Source organism: Diadema antillarum, unplaced genomic scaffold, assembly GCF_040938485.1.
Source record: "Diadema antillarum isolate AM-2024a unplaced genomic scaffold, OU_Dant_1.0 scf00000004, whole genome shotgun sequence".
Taxonomy (NCBI): domain Eukaryota; kingdom Metazoa; phylum Echinodermata; class Echinoidea; order Diadematoida; family Diadematidae; genus Diadema; species Diadema antillarum.
In genome coordinates this window covers 2,676,817-2,696,555 of record NW_027270893.1, presented here as the reverse complement: position 1 = coordinate 2,696,555, position 19,739 = coordinate 2,676,817, and the positions used below count along the sequence as shown (strand labels likewise).

At 39.3% G+C, this 19,739-nt stretch overlaps 1 protein-coding gene across 1 annotated transcript in view; it reads left to right on the top strand.

Annotated features, from left to right (window-relative positions):
* LOC139708369 (EF-hand calcium-binding domain-containing protein 4B-like) overlaps positions 1–17,795 on the top strand; it is a 28,341-nt gene extending 10,546 nt beyond the window's left edge. Inside the window, exons 9-16 of the mRNA XM_071620358.1 lie at positions 196–247; positions 1,528–1,622; positions 9,718–10,098; positions 12,516–12,630; positions 13,564–13,696; positions 15,692–15,888; positions 16,998–17,096; positions 17,553–17,795. Of these exons, the coding sequence (XP_071476459.1) occupies positions 196–247; positions 1,528–1,622; positions 9,718–10,098; positions 12,516–12,630; positions 13,564–13,696; positions 15,692–15,888; positions 16,998–17,096; positions 17,553–17,720 (1,240 nt within the window). The 3' untranslated portion in view covers positions 17,721–17,795. The remainder of the gene's footprint in view (positions 1–195; positions 248–1,527; positions 1,623–9,717; positions 10,099–12,515; positions 12,631–13,563; positions 13,697–15,691; positions 15,889–16,997; positions 17,097–17,552) is intronic.
* The last annotated feature ends 1,944 nt before the right edge of the window (positions 17,796–19,739 follow it).

Below are 19,739 nucleotides of genomic sequence, written 5' to 3'. Positions count from 1 at the left end.
TAATACATAACTCTATGTGCTTTCTTTGAAAAACTTGATCATGGTGTTATGGTCACTTTGGATCATTTCCACAAAAATCGAATGAGCGATTACTGCACTTGTACAATCTGTGACCGATAATGAAATGTGGATCATTCTCAAATTTCTTTTTCTCCCTCTTCCCCTCCCCCCCCCCCATTCCCTCCCTTTAACCAGGAGCATGAATCAACAGCTTCAGGATGACCATGACATGAGGTTACAGAGAGCGGTGAGCGGTGACGTCCATTTCACTCTTTATATGCCCAGGCACTTACAGGACAAGTTCACCTTCATATATGTGTTGATTGAGATATTAAAGCAGCAATGAAAATAGAACACATCAGTGAAAGTTTGAATGAAATCAGACAATGTCTATTCAAAAGTAATGAATTTCTAAAATGTCTGTGCAGTCACTGCTGGATGAGAAGTCTACTACAGTTGATGATGTCACATGCGTAGAACGATACCAAGAAAATATTTAAAGAGAATTCCACAAAATTTCCTTTTTTTTAAAGAAAGTACATATTCCCTCAACTTGAAACTGACATATGTTAAGGGTAATATACTCCCCCTGCCTTCTGAAAGAGGCAAGTCATGTGCTTTTTTATTATGCCAGAAAAGTGAAAATATATTAATTTTCTTTATATACTCTTTATATTGTTCTGCACATACGTGATATCACAAGCTGTAGTAGTCTTCACATCCAGAAATCATGGAACTGAAACTTCAAAAATTCATAACTTTTGAATGGATTGTCTGATTGTACTCAAACTTTCACTAATGTGTTCTCCTAATATTACTGCATTCTCTCAATCCACATGTTTATGAAGGTGAAATTGTCCTTTAATTTAACTTCTAAGCTTTTTTTTTGTCAGTATCGAAACTTGACCTGCAATGAACTTGTACATAGTTGTGAAGTTTAGCCAGCCAGCTCAAGTATACAAGTGTAGCAATGCTCCTCAGTCCTTTAGGAAGGCCATGGTGATACAAACCCCACAAGACCACCACAAAATATATGGCGTACTGTATACGCTGTAATTTTCATGTACAGATATTTTCGCTAATGAGGAGGGTCACAGACATTTTCGCAAGGTGTTGTTTTCGTGAATTGACACAAAGGCCTTCGTAAGCGCACTATTACCTTAGCGCATGGTGACATTTTCGCATGTTGTTAAATTCACAGTCCAACTGTGATTCGCGAAATTCAGAAAAATTAAACCCTTGCAAAAATAACAACTTTATACAGTATACATTAGCTCTTCATTTAACTTACCTGCCTTTTTTTGTGTGCGTGTGTGTGTGTGTGTGTGTGTGTGTGCATTTTAAAATCATATCATCTGGTTTTGATACACTCAAATGTCAGATTGCTTGGTAATCTTGTAACATTTCTTCTGTGTAAAAGAAAAAGAGAAAAGAAATTATAATAAAAAAAATGCAGCAATTATTCAATCTTCCAACCGTTTTCTCACTGCACCTCACATCTCAATCATCTTTTCTTTTTCGTCCAAGATGTCTGACCCCAGCGGGGAGGCGAGCAAACAGCAGGGCGCCCTTGTGAAGCAAGGCTCCATCATGTCCAACTACTTCGAGGAAGGGGTCATCGGGTAAGAGGTCATTGCACAGAGTGACCCGATTTTTGACAAAGTGCAAGAATTTGTCACATATGTGCCACATGATTAGAATTGGCTTTCATGTTACATGTGTAGTTTGACAGTGTAGGTTGAAATTTCATACAGCTACATATAGTTAGTACAGGCTGTCCTTTTGTTTTTGTTTTTTGGGTACGGAGTAGCATTAGAATCGCTAGTGAGTTACTAGTAATAGCAAGTTCGATAGTCAACTTGCAGGTGTAACAAACAGGTATATGTAGAAGTGTCATCATATCTGTTTATGTAGAGTATAGATCCACCCTGAACTAACAAATGATGAGAGAATTAGATGAAGATTCTTCCTCTAAGATAAGCTCATATAGGCGAAGAAAAGGTTTCATGTGCATCAACATCACATCTTATCTTAGCCAGTCAAAAATATTGAAGGTACTCTCGATACCCTCTCTTGTTAAATTTGTGAATTTTTCCACATTCCAGCTGTACTGCAGCAGGCTAAATAAGAAAGTGATGATAATCAAAGTGATATAAACAAAGAAAAATGACTCTAGTTGGTCCTGTTGGTTGTATGAAAAATGAAAATTTGCTAGCGAAGCTTGCCCCTGTAGATTTCAAAATCGAGATTATTGCCCCAAAAGACAGACATTTACATTTAGAAGCTTTCTCTTACTAATCCCTTCTTGAATTCTCGAACTAGAGTAGTATTCTCTATTCATGACATACAATTGTAGATGCCTGGAAATGTCTCACTAGTAAAATGTGTTTGCCTGTTTTGTTTGTTTCTATGTCTGTTTGTTTATACATATGTTTTGTTTGTTTATATGTGCGTGTGTGTGTGGGTTTGTTTGTTTGTTTTTTTTGCTTTGTTTGCTGTGAGTCCATTTGTAGCTGTATATCCCACAATTCCTTGCAAGTTTGAGGTTCTTCCCCCATAGTGACCCCATGTGTGCTGTTCTCAACCTATGTGCTTGGTGTTGGGGCATTTGTCTATACAAATGTGTGTTTGCATTTCTGTTTGGGATTTATTGTAGATGGCCACTGCTGTAGTACTGAAATGCCTTTAAGCCAGCTACTGAGTTACCAAAGGCTTTAAAGTTTCCTCTGAAGAACTAGGCAATAAGGGTGAAGTGCCTTGCACGAGAGGCACAACCATTACAGACAGCATCCACAAACCTTTAGATATCCTTGAAAGCGATCAACACAGAAGGGAGGGGGCCTCATTTTAAAGAGCTGTCAGTTACTTTACGTTATGTTGTGCTTTGCTTGTGTGCATTAATATTCGGCTTACACAGTGTTTTTAACCTTAAGTGTGTATTAACAGGTGGTTATGGTTCTATAATGTGTGAGACTCCCCTCCGCTTAAAAAAAAAACCAAACCCCCCCCCCCCAAAAAAAAAAAACAACAACAACAAATGAAATAAGATAAAGAAAGAAACAAGGAGCTTGGTCATATGTTCGTCATATACATTTGGCTAATCAGAAATATGACAGAGGAATAAAAGCCCTCAGAAATTAGAAACAGGCAAATAAGCCGCTCAATTGCATGAGATGCAGTTCTTTTTCTGTTTGGAATTGGGAAAGAAAGAAAGAATGTGTATGTTTCACACGTGCAGGGAGATTTTATAGTATAAGTATATTAGACAATCACAACGTTCTATCTTGCTTGTTAACGAAAGGGTGATTCTAATAACCGTGCATTTTGACAATTGGAAAAAAAAATTCTGACATTTTTAGATATGCTTGGAGACTTAAAATAAAGATTATGGACTAGAACAAGTGTATTAGACTGTTGCACAAAATTGCTGTTCCATCTTACTTGTAAACAAAAGGGTGATCCTAATAACCATCCATTTTAACAATTGAAAAAGAATGCTAAACATTAGATATATATGCACATGTGCAATTTGCTCTATGACGAGTGGGCAGATCCTGTGTGTGTGGGGCGTATCACTATAAAGAAAAAAGGAAAGATAAGAAAATATTGTCAGTGATAATGAAGTGGTCCTACCATGATTATTCTTCTCTTTCAGTAACCCCTCTCCACCTTACCCTTTGTCCACATATTTACCCTATGTTTCCATTATAATGTTCCTTTTATGCTGACACATTAAAGGACAAGTTCACCTTCATATACATGTGGATTGATTGAAGGCAACAATGTTAGTAGAACACATCAGTGAAAGTATGGGGAAAATACGACAATCCGTTCAAAAGTTATGAATTTTTAAAATATCTGTACAATCACTGCTGGAGGAGAAGACTACTACAGTGCATGATGTCACATGCGTACAACGATATAAGGAAAATAAAAAGAGAATTTCACAAAACTTGACCTTTTTTAATAAAGTGCACATTTCCTCGACTTGTTACTGACTTATGTTAGGGATAATATTATTCCCCCTGACTTCTGAAAGAGAGAAGTCGAGGGTTCTTTTATTATGTGAGAAAAGTGGGAATATCTTGAATTTTCTTTATACTGTCTTTATATAGTTGTACTCATATGACATCACAAGCTATAGTAGTCTTCTCATCTAGCCGTGACTGAGCAGAAACTTCAAAAATTCATAACTTTTGAACGGATTGTCCGATTTTGCTCAAACTCTCATTGATGTGTTCTACTAATATTGCTGCATTCACTCAACCCACATATCTATGAAGGTGAACTTGTCCTTTAATGGTATGGAAAGGAAACGAGTGTCTTGTGTGTTCCTCCCCCCCCCCCCCCCCTTTTTTTTCCTTGTAGTATCTCATCTGGTGTGTAGTGGGACATCTCTCTTTATCCTAACTTTCATCTCTCCATCTTCTAGGGACCCGCCTGGCGACCATTCTCACCCCTCTCATCCCCGCATCGACCAATCAAACCCCGCAGGTGAATATTGTAACCATGGCAACAGAAACTCCCAACTCATATCTGCCAAAATTGTATCTAAATCAAATCTTCTTCATTCCGTCTATGCAGAGAAAATGTGGAGTGAGGAAAATATGAATAAAACAGAGAACAGGTCTATGAAATACTTATGCATACACTTTATGCATCTACAAACAAAAAGAAAGAGAAGATGACATAAAACTTTGTGCAATTCAACAACTATTTGTAGTAAAGCTCCTTCCAAAGGTATGATCACATTGTCTTTTCATGTCCATGGAATACGCTACATGTAATTGCTTTCTGAGCCATGGAGTAAAAACGAGCCAATTGGGTCTACATATTCAAAATCTGTCAGTTATTTTACTCCAGGTACACACTGTACTACATTAACACATCTGGAGTCACATGCTTGCTGCTTTTCTAACACATTTCCTTGATTCCAGATCTTTTCTGTATCATCTCAAACCAAGATAAACCTTGTATGCTAATTTCATTGATTACTTCAACTGTTCTGGATGAGGGAGACTTTTCACACGTTGATATGATCAGCAAGCATGTGTCAAAATATCACTATGAAATGGCATAAACCTTCTTCTCTTGATAACAAGTCACAAATTTAAAACTGAAATGACTTAAAACAAAGATTTGAGATGGAGTTTCTGTCCCCATCGATGCATTTACAATTGTGTGTATTAGTTCACACCTGTAGTATACATATCGTATATACATTGTATCATAATACACATACATTGTATACTGTAGTGGACCATACCATATAAGCTACCATTACACACTTGTATAAAATGCTATTAGTAATCTTTTGAAATATTATAAATTATATATTTCATCTTTGCAAGAATCTTGATATCTGATTGATTGACAGTGGAGCTCTGTTTTTCATTTTGCATGTTATCCCATATCGAGCAAAATGTGTTACATTCCCCATTTGCCTTTCTATAGATTTTGGCTGTTCTGCAAACAGATACCATACTCACTCACATGGTTGATTCCCAAATGGTCACTCACCTACATAATTACGCATTGGGGAGGGATTTGCTTGCCTGTACATATGATCAACCTGCCTTATCCCTGTTCTACAGAAAAAAACAACAACAAACAAACATACAGTCAAACCTGCCTTAGCGGCCACCTGTCTATAGCGGCCACCTGTCTATAGCGGCCACTGCAAAATCCCCCCGAGTGAAAAGCCCTGTTAAAGACCCTGTGTGTAGCGGCCACCTCTCTAGCGCGGCCAGCGGCCACAAATTTTGTTTCCCGCGGGAGATATTAACCTGTCTATAGCGGCCAAAAACCCAATGGAGCCGTAGCCAAGCCGATAATTCAGCGTATTTTTCTGTTTGGTAGCCTGCGAGCAACGTTCAGTGATCGCCACCGCTGCATTCATCCCTCATTCAGTCATAATAATGCACGATTCTTCACGACAATATAAACATGCTACTGTGCAACAATTTCATATACAACGGCATGGTTACCCTGGTAAATGCATGAAACACACGGTGTATGCATACGTACACACATACACTGTACATGTACATGTACATGTAATGATACAACGATGATACATGTACATGTAAGCAATGCACACAAAGTTGGATTACCTGTCTATAGCGGCCACCTGTCTATAACGGCCACTTTTTCCGTCTCCCTTGGGTGGCCGCTATAGACAGGTTTGACTGTATATACAAATGAATAAATGGAAAAAAAAAAAGATAAGGTGTCCAGATTTCAAGTGCAGATTTCACAATTTATACCAATGCTATTTAATTTCATAAGAAGGGTTGACCACATTGATATTGGAATCATTATTAACATGCATGTACACTCACTGGGATCTCATAGTAATATTTTTCTTACCCGTCAATATTTTCTGACTATTGCATGATTGCATGTTGGCATGTTTTTGTGGCTTCAGCAGTTGTATCAATACCTGTTTCTTGCTTGCATCTCTGCATGATACTCATATGTAATTCTATTTTATTCACTCTATATTCCAAAGTGATAGCTATGGTGTTCTGCTGCCACCCAATCTTATGGTGGCCCAAGATTAAAGGACAAGTTCACCTTCATAAACATAAGGATTGAGAGAATGTAGCAATATTAGTAGAACACATCATTGAAAGTTTGAGGAAAATCAGACAATCCGTTCAAAAGTTATGAATTTTTGAAGTTTTTGTGCAGTACCCGCTGGATGAGAAGACTACTGCAATGTATGAATAACTTAGATGTCACATGCGTACAACAATATAAGGAAAATATAAAGAGAATTTCACAAAATTCCATCTTTTGAAAAAAGTACACATTCCCCTGACTCGTTACCGACAAATGTTATGGGTAATATTATTCCCCCTGCCTTTAGAAAGAGGGAAGTCAAGTGCTCTTTTATCATGCGAAAAAAGTGAAAATATGTTGAATTTCTTTTACAATTTCTTTATATTGTTGTACGCATATGACTCACAAGCTGTAGTAGTCTCCTCACCCAGCGGTTCCAACACAAAAATTAAAAAATTCATAACTTTTGCATCGATTGTCCAATTTTCTTCAAACTTTCACTGATGTGTTCTACTAATATTGTTGCATTTTCTCAATCCTTATGTTTATGAAGGTGAACTTGTCCTTTAAATGTAGTGGCAATATGCATTGTACATGTACCTGAGCAATTTCTGTATGTGAATGTCCACACCAGTAGATAAATCTCAAACTTACCTGATTCATTATGTATTGCACATTAATATTTTGAGAGATGAAACACATGACACATACCTCTTATATCTTATTATTGGGGATCATTTTCTTCTTTTATGTCTTGTAATTTCGTACTGAAGTTATGCTTGATATATTTGATCCTTGCCACATGTACAACTGTGATTTATGGTTTATGCTATATCATGGTAATATCCTTTTAAAAACTCTCAGCTAGCATGTATGCAAAGTGATGTGGGAACACAGGGCTAGATTGGGAATGTGCAATGTACCACATCTAAATGTAGAGGGTTACAATGTGCCGCAAGAAGGTGCCTTGTTGAAACCTTGGCAAGGTACCTTGATGAAAAGACAAAAAGGTGAGAAGCTGATCTGTCATGACACGCCCATCAGGCGTTAAAGGGACGCAGTCCTCACGAAATTTTAAAAAATATGTTGTTGTTGGTACCTCCAATGAACTACTTTCATCAAAAACAAACTTTCAAATCACCAAATAAGCTCGTACATTTCGGTTAAAAAAGTGTGACTCTGCAAATGAGCAAGTCTTGGCGGAGAGTCATACGTCATTGATGCACAACTCTTTCCAGTGATGTTTTGCTCGTCATGCGTACGCTCCCTAGTTATTTATAAATACATGTTTACTATTTATTTTTATATTAATTGTATACATGAATAAGCTTGAAATATTTTGTTTGAAATAATAAAACCACATATTGTCACATCTTATGAAAAAATCAGATATGATCATTTTGAACACTTAAATTGGTTTTCTGAGGCACGGCTGTCAACTTGAGAGTAGGGCATCAATGACGTTGCACCTTTTGGCAAGCTCTTACACGATCGCTTGCAGGAATTATTTTTTAAAAATCGCGTACGAAGACAATTTTTGATGTCCACGCATATAAATTGGTGAAAGGTTATATTTTTTACTCTTCTTAATTATCAGTACAGTGAAAATCTCAGGACTGCTTCCCTTTAAAGTGGCTTGTTCAAACTCACACTGAGGCACCTTGTCTGGGACAAGAATGCTGGGACGTGCCTTTTGAAACTCATCTGGATGTCTTGTTTAGGGCAAGAAGATGTGAAAGCAATTTGTCATTTCACCCCTTATTATGGACAAGAAATCGCCTTAGTGACTTCTCAAAAGATGCCATGTGCCTTGTTTGAAACAAGAAGATACCTGAGCAAGTCTTGATAAGTAACTCCCTCATCCTAAGGAAGACTCAGGGGTGGGTTACATCAAGTTGCCTTTTTGATTCACATTTAAGCTTTTGTAGCATTTCTTTATAAATATTACATAATGACCAAGGGCAATTTCAATTCAGTTCAGTTCAATTTATTGAAATCCAGACATACATGTAGTCACAGTAATGAATGAACATGGAACAGGGCATATATACATTATATTCTGCATAGGTGCACTGTATATGCTTTGTAGTTAATATCACGGCTGGCTATTGAACCGCGTACACAAGCCAATATGTTAAAATTCCGGGAAGTGTCATTTGTGTGATAATTTGTCACACATATATCAATTCCTCAACTGAATGTGCCTGTGTACGATGTATTGAAGATATGATTGCCAGTTAAAAGTCATTACCATAGATTATTACAGTTTCATTTATCAAAACTTACATCATGCTAAGATATTCCTTATACCTGCATCATCAAAATCACTGTCATGTGCCATTTATGGCATTATTAAATGCTCCTTTGCCTGTATTTGACTATTATATGAAATTATGATATAGAATATTGACATTTCAGTGTACCGAAATGCTATCATGTACTCAACACTTGATACTAATTACGTACACTGGCGTGAACTGGAATGCTCAATATTTGAATGGACCCTTTTGTATACCACACTTTGCTATCTGTGCAAATCAAATGTATACATTCCCTATCATCATGATTTCAAATAAAGTTATCTCCAAAATCATACATCTATAAGATGCATAAACATTTATAATAAAATAGTACTGTAAGGTATATTGTTTTATATTTCTTGGCTTATTTGCTAAACACATGTTTGAAGAGTTTTTGAAAAGATTACATTACTGAAAAGCCTCATTACTTCTTATTTCTGTGCCAGGGACTTTGGACAGTGTGTACAATGCTATGTGGTTTTCTGTGCCAATCAGCACTCAGAGCACATGAGGGTTAAGGCAGGCCTTAAACCATACTGTCTCAACTCTGTCCTTTCTGGTGCAAATTTGTGTGCATCCTATGTCTAAATGATCAGAAGCTGTTTCATACCGTTTTACAGTCGAGACAAAGTTGATAGAATTCTTGTGTTTTTCTCAGAGTAACATTGTGCCCCAACTGAGGTGTAAAATGAGGCAGATTACTTCTTGCTCTTGTCAAAAGATCAGCCTTGCCAGCTTACGAAAACAAAACAAAAACACAATAATAATAATAATAATTGTCGCTATTTCAATTTTGTGTACTCTCTGGATGAGTCAAAAGTTTGTTTGGAAACAATGTGTGCTGATTCCACAGACCAGACGGGGGCATCAGCCAGTCGGTAGACGGCAACCATCCCCACTCCTGGGGCGAGGAGGGGGGCGACCACGCCCGTGGGGGGAACGCCCACGACTCCGCCCTGGGCAGCACCCTGGACTCCAATCACTCGCTGGGGCACAACGGGATGCATCCTTTGGGCGGGGAGGGAGAGGAGGAGGATTGTGAGGTGGACGATGCGTTCTTGGAGAGCAGCGGTCTGCTGTCGCCCGTCGATCCATCGACCCTCGGGGTGGAGGAGGAGTACGACGTGGTGGAAGGGGATTACGACGAGGACGTCATTGGCGGGCGGAGCTCGGCAGAAGCCAAGCGGAGAGCATTCAATCGAAAAGTTGTCGGTGGCCGGGACGAGGGACGACAGTGAGTTTCAAACTGAAGAGATTTTTTATTTCTCCCTTCAAGTCTGTTTTACACGTTGGTTATTTTGTGTGTAGGTTTCTGATACTACACAACAGAATTTGGCCATGAATTTGGGAATTTTACTCTTTGGTTATTTTGTGTGTAGGTTTCTGATACTACACAACAGAATTTGGCCATGAATTTGGGAATTTTACTCTTTGGTTATTTTGTGTGTAGGTTTCTGATACTACACAACAATTTGGCCATGAATTTGGGAATTTTACTCTTTGGTTATTTTGTGTGTAGGTTTCTGATACTACACAACAGAATTTGGCCATGAATTTGGGAATTTTACTCTTTGGTTATTTTGTGTGTAGGTTTCTGATACTACACAACAGAATTTGGCCATGAATTTGGGAATTTTACTCTTTGGTTATTTTGTGTGTAGGTTTCTGATACTACACAACAGAATTTGGCCATGAATTTGGGAATTTTACTCTTTGGTTATTTTGTGTGTAGGTTTCTGATACTACACAACAGAATTTGGCCATGAATTTTGGAATTTTACTCTTTGGTTATTTTGTGTGTAGGTTTCTGATACTACACAACAGAATTTGGCCATGAATTTTGGAATTTTACTCTTTGGTTATTTTGTGTGTAGGTTTCTGATACTACACAACAGAATTTGGCCATGAATTTGGGAATTTTACTCTTTGGTTATTTTGTGTGTAGGTTTCTTATACTACACAACAGAATTTGGCCATGAATTTTGGAATTTTACTCTTTGGTTATTTTGTGTGTAGGTTTCTTATACTACACAACAGAATTTGGCCATGAATTTTGGAATTTTACTCTTTGGTTATTTTGTGTGTAGGTTTCTTATACTACACAACAGAATTTGGCCATGAATTTGGGAATTTTACTCTTTGGTTATTTTGTGTGTAGGTTTCTGATACTACACAACAGAATTTGGCCATGAATTTGGGAATTTTACTCTTTGGTTATTTTGTGTGTAGGTTTCTGATACTACACAACAGAATTTGGCCATGAATTTTGGAATTTTACTCTTTGGTTATTTTGTGTGTAGGTTTCTGATACTACACAACAGAATTTGGCCATGAATTTTGGAATTTTACTCTTTGGTTATTTTGTGTGTAGGTTTCTGATACTACACAACAGAATTTGGCCATGAATTTTGGAATTTTACTCTTTGGTTATTTTGTGTGTAGGTTTCTGATACTACACAACAGAATTTGGCCATGAATTTGGGAATTTTACTCTTTGGTTATTTTGTGTGTAGGTTTCTGATACTACACAACAGAATTTGGCCATGAATTTTGGAATTTTACTCTTTGGTTATTTTGTGTGTAGGTTTCTGATACTACACAACAGAATTTGGCCATGAATTTGGGAATTTTACTCTTTGGTTATTTTGTGTGTAGGTTTCTGATACTACACAACAGAATTTGGCCATGAATTTGGGAATTTTACTCTTTGGTTATTTTGTGTGTAGGTTTCTGATACTACACAACAGAATTTGGCCATGAATTTGGGAATTTTACTCTTTGGTTATTTTGTGTGTAGGTTTCTGATACTACACAACAGAATTTGGCCATGAATTTTGGAATTTTACTCTTTGGTTATTTTGTGTGTAGGTTTCTGATACTACACAACAGAATTTGGCCATGAATTTGGGAATTTTACTCTTTGGTTATTTTGTGTGTAGGTTTCTGATACTACACAACAGAATTTGGCCATGAATTTGGGAATTTTACTCTTTGGTTATTTTGTGTGTAGGTTTCTGATACTACACAACAGAATTTGGCCATGAATTTGGGAATTGTGGGAATTTGTCTCTGCATGTCACCTGTGGTCAAATTCGAAATGGATCCAGAGCTCACTGGATTATTCCAAAGAATTTGTAACTGCACATATCATATATGTGTTTCTGCAAAGGTTCTGCAAAGTTCTGCAACGATTTACTGCATTGGAAGAAACCCTAATGTTTCTCTTGTTCTCAGCAAGGTCATCCAATAAAAATTCAGCATGATGGTAGTGAAGTTACTACACAGACTGCCCCTTTCTCGAGACAGTGTAGCTTGGGAAGACAAGGATGGCACGATTAAATTGATCTTCATTCGCCCCTCACCAGGTTTCATTTGAAAACCACGAATAGCACCCATCAACGAATATGTTCATCAAAGTGTACGCTCATCAATAACAGTCGTCTTCAGTCAAGATTCTTTGGCTGTGTGTATACTTACTTAGAGATCAGGGATAAAACCATATGCAATCTGTTACGGGGATTCTTTTATGTATCCGAGCTCACCCAGCCATCCACTCTATGGTATTCCCATGCTTCCGAGTCTCAAACCCACCGCCACCTGTGAGTTTATGTTGTCTTTGATTGTCTGTTTGATTATTGTTTATCATCCCAGGGAGGGAAGGCAAGACTCCGAGAGTAGTGGGCCGGGACCGGAGGGCCAGCGGGCAGACCCAGTCGGGGCCCACACACAGGGACCCGTGGACCAAGCAGTGGCCGAGGCTAAGAAGGTAAGATCACCATCCACAGTGCATACCTTGATACAAAAAGTGGTAGCCTCATATCATGTAAATCTCTCCCAGCCCCTACCCTCCCCCACAACAAAATGGCCCGAATTCACGAAGGTGGTACAAATGAAACCATGGTTTAAACCATGGACAAAAACCATGGAGCGCCAAGTGTCCCACGGAATATTTCGTTACGAAATTGGTCATTTCAAAATGACCATTTCGTTAACGAAATTATCATTTTGTGGAAGAAATGTTCATTTAGTTACAAAATGTCATTTCGTTACAAAATAATCATTTCACCGACGAAATTACTGATTTCGTAACGAAACATTCCATGCGACGCTTGGTGCTCCATGGTTTTTGTCCATGGTTTAAACCATGGTTTCATTTTTACCACCTTCGTGAATTCGGGCCAATAAGTTTGTTAACCTTTGACCTTCTCAGATGATGAAGGGCATGATGTTTGACAAAGCTAAACTCTCCTTCAAAATACCTACCAGTACCTGCTGAGCATAAAGAAGAACAACTTATTCTTCATTGTATGTTCAAGTCAACTTAAAGAGGATACCAGTAACACATCATCTCTGGTGTTCAAGTGCAAGTAGTGCTTTCATTACAAGTTTTGAAGCAAGTCATCTCATAAATCTACCAAGGTCAAGATATACGCAATGGACATCACAGTCAAATTATCACAATGCCATTTTGAGGGTAGAGCAAGATATCATGTTTCATGAGTAACTGGCCAAACTGAAGTGAAGAAAGGTAATCCTTCCCTCCAATTACAATAAACTGTCATAAATATGTAGGTTTTTTCTACATTTTTTTTTTTCAGTCTATGAAATCTTTTCAGTATTTTCTAGCTCTTTTTCCAACTCTATTCCAGTTTGATTTAATGGTCATTGAAAATTGATATTTTTGGGGGTTTGGTTGCAGCTGGTTGCAGCAAACCGGTCGCCGGAGCGCCTCTTCAAGGTAGTCTTTGTGGGCGACTCCGGGGTAGGGAAGACCAGCATTCTCCATCGATTCTGCACGGATTCCTTCAGCGACTCTTTTTGTGCCACCATAGGTGAGTTCAGCTAGCTTGGATTGTGTCTTTTTGGCAGCCTGATTGTTCCTTTACGGCAGCCGTATGGATCAGAGCGTGCATCGGTGTCAGAAGGAAATTTATCATGCTTGTCCTGTTTCAGTGCAAGTGTGCTTTCTATCTATGAGATTCATTTTTCATATGTATGTGCGTGCATGTGTTTGTGTGTGGGCGGACATGAATGCAAAGATTAATGGAAATACTTGAACATACCATGCATACATGTATGTCAGGGCTTGACAATGAAATTTTTCTCTTCAGGCCTGTTTGGGCAACTACACCGTAAGATCTTTGAATTTGAAATTTTGGTGGGCAAAAAAGAAATGTACAACATAGTGGCCAAAATAAAGGAAAATATGAAATTTCATTTTGAATTGTAGCTGCCCAATCAGGCCATCAAGAGATGAGCATTTTTATGCCTCCGCAACGAAGTGGCCGGAGGCATTATGTTTTCGGGTCGTCCGTCCGTCCGTCCGTCCGTACGTCCGTACGTCCGTCCGTACGTCCGTCCGTACGTCCGTCCGTCCCGTTTTGTTTTTGTCGATATCTCAAGAACCGTGTGGTGGTTTTACATCAAACTTGGTATGAGGGTATATCCTTGGGGGATAATACTTTGTGTGGATTTTAGGGTCACAGGGTCAAAGGTCAAAGGTCATAGGTTATTTTGTGAAGAAAAAAAAATTGAAATTTCATGTTTTTCTCCATATCTCGCAAATGGTTCAAGGTATCTTCATGGAACTTAGTATATATGCTTGTACCGATGGGCAGTGATTATCTAGGGAAGTTGGGGGTCATGGGTCAAAGGTCAGGGGGGTCAAAGGTCAAGGTCAACTCCTCAAAATATTACTACTTTCCTTAAAATGCAATATGCCTGAAGGTTTGTTTTTTTTAAACTTGATGTATGGCATGTATTACCCAATATATATTTTTGGGGAAGTTTCTTGCCAAAAGGTCAAAGGTCAAAAGGTAAAAGGTCAAGTGAAAGTGCTAAATTGCACTTTTTCCTCCATATCTCGAAAGTAACTCCAGGTATCATCATGAAACTTACATATTTATGCATGTTCAACCTAACAGTGATTCTCTTTGGAACTGTGAGGTCAAAGGTCAAAGGCCAGGTTTAGATAATGCTATTTTCCCATTTGATACTGAAATTATACTTTTTCTCAATACCTTGAAAATTACTCAATGCATAAACTTATAAAAGGGTCAAAAGTCAAGTAAAAATCATCAGTTCCCCAAATACCTGCACTCTGACATTTTAATCATTCATCCAATTGAACCTAGTTCTCGGAAAGTGAACTTTCAGCACATTTGTGTCAAACCTGTCATTTTAATATTTTGCCAATTGTGTGAAACTGTCATCACACATTGTCAAGACATTGTACTATAGACCTATTAGGAGAACCATGCATTATGGCGGAGGCATATCAGTAGCCGTAGCGATATATCTAGTTGAAATTTGGTGACCCGACATCAATTTTAAGTGGCCGCGGACCACCGCTAATGTTGACCCTTGTGTATGCTCATTGGGTATTCGAATAGAATTCTGAATAGCAGCCATAGATGTCATGCTATGTTCCACGTAAAATAAAATCTTTTGCTCTGTAAAGGTACTGTTGACAATTAGGAGCAGTGATTTAAAAAACCTTCAATATATCACATTTGATGCATATGTGCAGGTCAGTTGTGTCACAAAACATCCTACCATATGAAAATTTTGCGATAGAGCCACAGAAATAAGGAGATGAATCATAACTAAACGGTTTGTTCTAGAAACAATTTTACTATAACTATTGTTCACATTTTGTATATTCAACAATACTGAACATTGATTATACTGATTAAAATTTTTACATTGGTTGTTTCTATCCCTAACTCACATTTTACAACTGTTTTGAAGCACTAAAGCTGGAATTTTGTTTCATCTGCAAAATAGTAAATAATGCCTTTAATCTCACTCTGTCCAATCTATCCTAGGCGTGGATTTTCAGGTAAAGTCGCTGACGATCTCGGGCAACATCGTAGCCATGCAGCTGTGGGACACGGCGGGGCAGGAGCGTTTCCGCTCCATCACCCGCCATTACTTCCGCAAGGCGGACGGCATCGTGGTCATCTACGACGTCACCTCCGAGCGGTCCTTCCTCAACGTCCGCAACTGGATGACCAGCGTGGAGGTGAGCTTGTCTTGAATCCCCACCCCTGGGAGGGATGGGATATTGGGGGAGGGGGGTGGGGAGGAGAACAAATGGCCTAAAGCCCGCCGCACACTGTATGATCAAACCAGTTGTACAACCTTAAGACCGGAGGTGTGACGTCACCAGCCTTACCAGTTTCCAGTTGTGCGACTGGGTCTACATGTAAGTGCCAGTTGGAGATATTTGACTTGTTGAATTTCCAAAACCAGTCACAGGCTTTCAGCCAATCACGATACAGTATTGTCTGTTTAATGCAAGCGCACACAGTGCACACTGCGTGCGCTTTTATACTCTTCAGTCTATGATGTACTAAAGCGCTCGGGAGGCAGGTTGCAGGTCCTAAGGTCAGGTGGTATAGTGTGCATTGCCAGGTCGCACGACCGGGTCGTATGGTTCTTAACCCGTTGAGGATGAGTCCGGAGTATACTCGGGCAAGCGTCTATGGGAAATGCGTGTTGTAGCAAAATCAAACCGTCCTCAATGGGTTATGGTCGTGTAGTGTGTGGTGGGCTCTAGAGCAAATCAAGTGTAGATTGCATTGATCATTGAGGTTTGAGTTTTCTTTAGTTTATCACCCCCTGTACAAATGAAATTTGTAAGATTGCAACTGCTCACTTACATTTTGAACAAACGTGTCGGAAAAAGGGAATCAGCTGGAATGGAACCTGTCATCTACTGCTTTCTGGGCAGCGACACTACAACTGGGCTATCAATTGTTACCAACAGTGACGATGCCCGGAAAGCAGTAGATGACAGGTTCGATTCACGCTTGTTCCTTTTTCCAATATGTTTGTTCGATTATAGATCAGCAGGTGCAATGGTAACTCTGCAATCAGTGGTAACCATCAGTGATTTCTTGGCTTTGATTGGCTGTGGAATAGTGTTGCTATGGTAGTTACCATTGCTTGCAGAGCCACCACTAATTGTAGAGTTACCATAGTTTTATGCAGCGTAGCCCCAGTGTACCGAAATTTATCATTGTCATTCATTTTAAGCAAGATGCAATCTTAGAGAGTGTATTTGAGATGGGTCATGCCTTGGGACTTCACACTATGACACTTTGTCATCCTTTCTCACTACAATTCCAGGAGACAACAGATGACCACATCGTCAAGATGTTGCTAGGCAACAAGTGCGACTGCAGCGACAAGGTGATCGCGGAGGAGACGGGACACAGTCTGGCTGAAGTGAGTGTCATAGGTCATAGGTCATAGGTCATCCCGAGAAACCTACAGATGCCTATTACTGGTATCATTCTTAGAAATCTACCGTTGTCAATGTTGCATCTACTCCAAAACCACCCCCCCCCCCCCTTCCTGTGGTTTGCTTAGTTGCATGATTTCTCCTTGTCATCTTTGGTTTTATTACTGCAATCAAAAGAGTACAATCTGACTGCTGTAACCTGTTATATTCATGATCATTATGAGAATCACATTGGAAATCCAAATTCACAGTACAATATACCACTGTATAACTCATCTACAACAGTTGCACAAGTGTGAGTTCTGTGAGGTCAGAAATGTCATTTATACTAGCAGATACAGGGTGTCATTCCAACTCATTCTTTTTACCATTATTGCAATCGGTTATTTTTCAACTTACATGTTCTATTACTCTTGCCTTTTTTTCTCGCTTGCCTGCAGACGTACAAGTGTGACTTTTACGAGGTCAGCGCCAAATCCGGCAGTAACGTAGTGGAGGCCTTCACGGCAATGTCCAAACTCTTACTAGTCAAGGAGGACGAAGAGATGCAGAATGCCCTCAAACTGGCCGAGAGTGATGACCAGAAGAAGAAATGCTGCGAGTCCTAGCCTAGCCCCGCCCTTTCCGTCTTCAGCCCAGGCTCCGCCCATTCCTTTTCCAAGGCCCTTTCTCTTCCTCCTCCTCCTCCTCTTCCAAGCCCTGCCCCCATTCCTTGTCCAAGCCCCACCCTCTTCTTCTTCCTCGTCCTCCTCCTCCTCCAAGCCCTGCCCCCATTCCTTGTCCAAGCTCCACCCTCTTCCTCCTCCTCCTCCTAGCCATGCCCCTTTCTTCCTCCCAGCACCACCCGTTTCTCTTCTCAGTCCTGCCCTAATGCTTTGTCCTAGCCCCACCTACCTCCTCCTAGCTTCACCCCTTTCTTCCTCCCAGTTCCACCCATTCCTCTCCCTAGCCCCACCTTCTTCCTCCCAGCCACGCCCAATCTCCCTCCTCCTCCTCCTCCTCCTTCTCCCTCCTTCCCCCCATCTCCACCATAGTTCCACAGCCATCCATGTTGTCAGATGTGCATGACAAATACCTGGTAGTTAGGGAACGGTCCAAATACTGTATTCTGTAAAAGTGGAAAATTTAGCACATTCCAGTGACATACAATTGTAAAACTGGCAAGAAAATATAAGCATGTAAATCTTTAGCTTGTTATATGTAGCAGGACTTTATATTTTGATTGCACAAAAACAAGAACATGTGAAATTCATTGTACGAGGCCGAGCATGAAAAATTACTTGTGCAAAACTTTCCACTTTGACAGTATGCCACATGTTTTGCAGGTGTAATATTTCACTGATTTAGGACAATTTTGGGAGTGGCCAATTCACTATCTAGAACCCCATTAGTGGAATGAAAAAGAAGTATTATCACTGTCAAGAAAAAATTAGCAATTTCCCACATTGGACACATTTGAAAGCAATTGAGTTACAGAGGGCAATAATTTTAGAAGTTGTTGATATTGCAGATATCAGTTAACTCGCAAAATTCACACACACACACAAAAAAATCCTGTGAAATATATGGCATATACAGTACAATGGCATGCACAACTTCTAAAGTGACAGATTAAGCTCTGTGACATGCCCTAGGCAATTTGTGTGATCAGCTCTCTAACTATGACAACTATGATATTTTGAAGTGGTGACATTTCCTCAATTCGATATGTCAAACAAGACAAAGATATATTGAGATATCTCTTCTCGCCATCTCCCTCGCTTCCCCCCCCCCCCACCACCCCCGCTCAAAGTTGTGAGCTTCTTTTCAGAGATGTCAAAGATGATATTTACTTTTTACTGTTCGCCAAGAGTTGCTATTCTAACAAAACTTGATATGAAGTTTGTGTATTGCCAGGTAATAATATGTACAGGTATATGCCAGTTTGAATGAGTGTACATTATGTGACTTGTCAATATATTGAGTTGTGTATTCATATGAAATCAGAGTTGCCAATTTGCCAAAGGGTGATTTTGTTGGGGGTTTTTTTTTTGTTTTTTTTTTTTGTACTTGCCACTAATTCCATAAAAATGTTACTACATGTATATGTCTTGTACAACTGAGAGTGAGGTGTGATAATACGAGATTTATATTCTGATGTGTGGTACTTGTTTGGTATGAATATAGGGCCTATTTTTACCTCCGCCAAGGGAGGAGGTTATGTTTTCGTTACTGTTTGTTTGTTTGTCCGTGTGCAAATAACTCAAAAAGTTGCAAACAGATTTAGATGAAACTTGCAGGAAAGGTTGAGAATGACACAAGGAACAGATGCTTAAATTTTGGTAGTCATCCAGAAATTTTTATGGATTTTATGAAGGATTTTCAATATTTTGGCAGGTAGAATCAATGAACTAGGGAGTTCAGGCTGCGCATTTTTGAGGTTCTCATATGCACACTAAAGTGTGTGCTCTACTGTGAGGTGCGTCACGCAGCTGAGGGTTGATGGCGTAGCAAAAGGCTTCTATATTGGGAATTCGGGCGATTTTCGGCATACATACGTATGGGTGGAAATCACTGATCTCTATGGAAGAACAAGATCATTGGTGGAAATTAGCTGCTTGGTGGAGGTCTGCGCTCTCAGAGTGCTT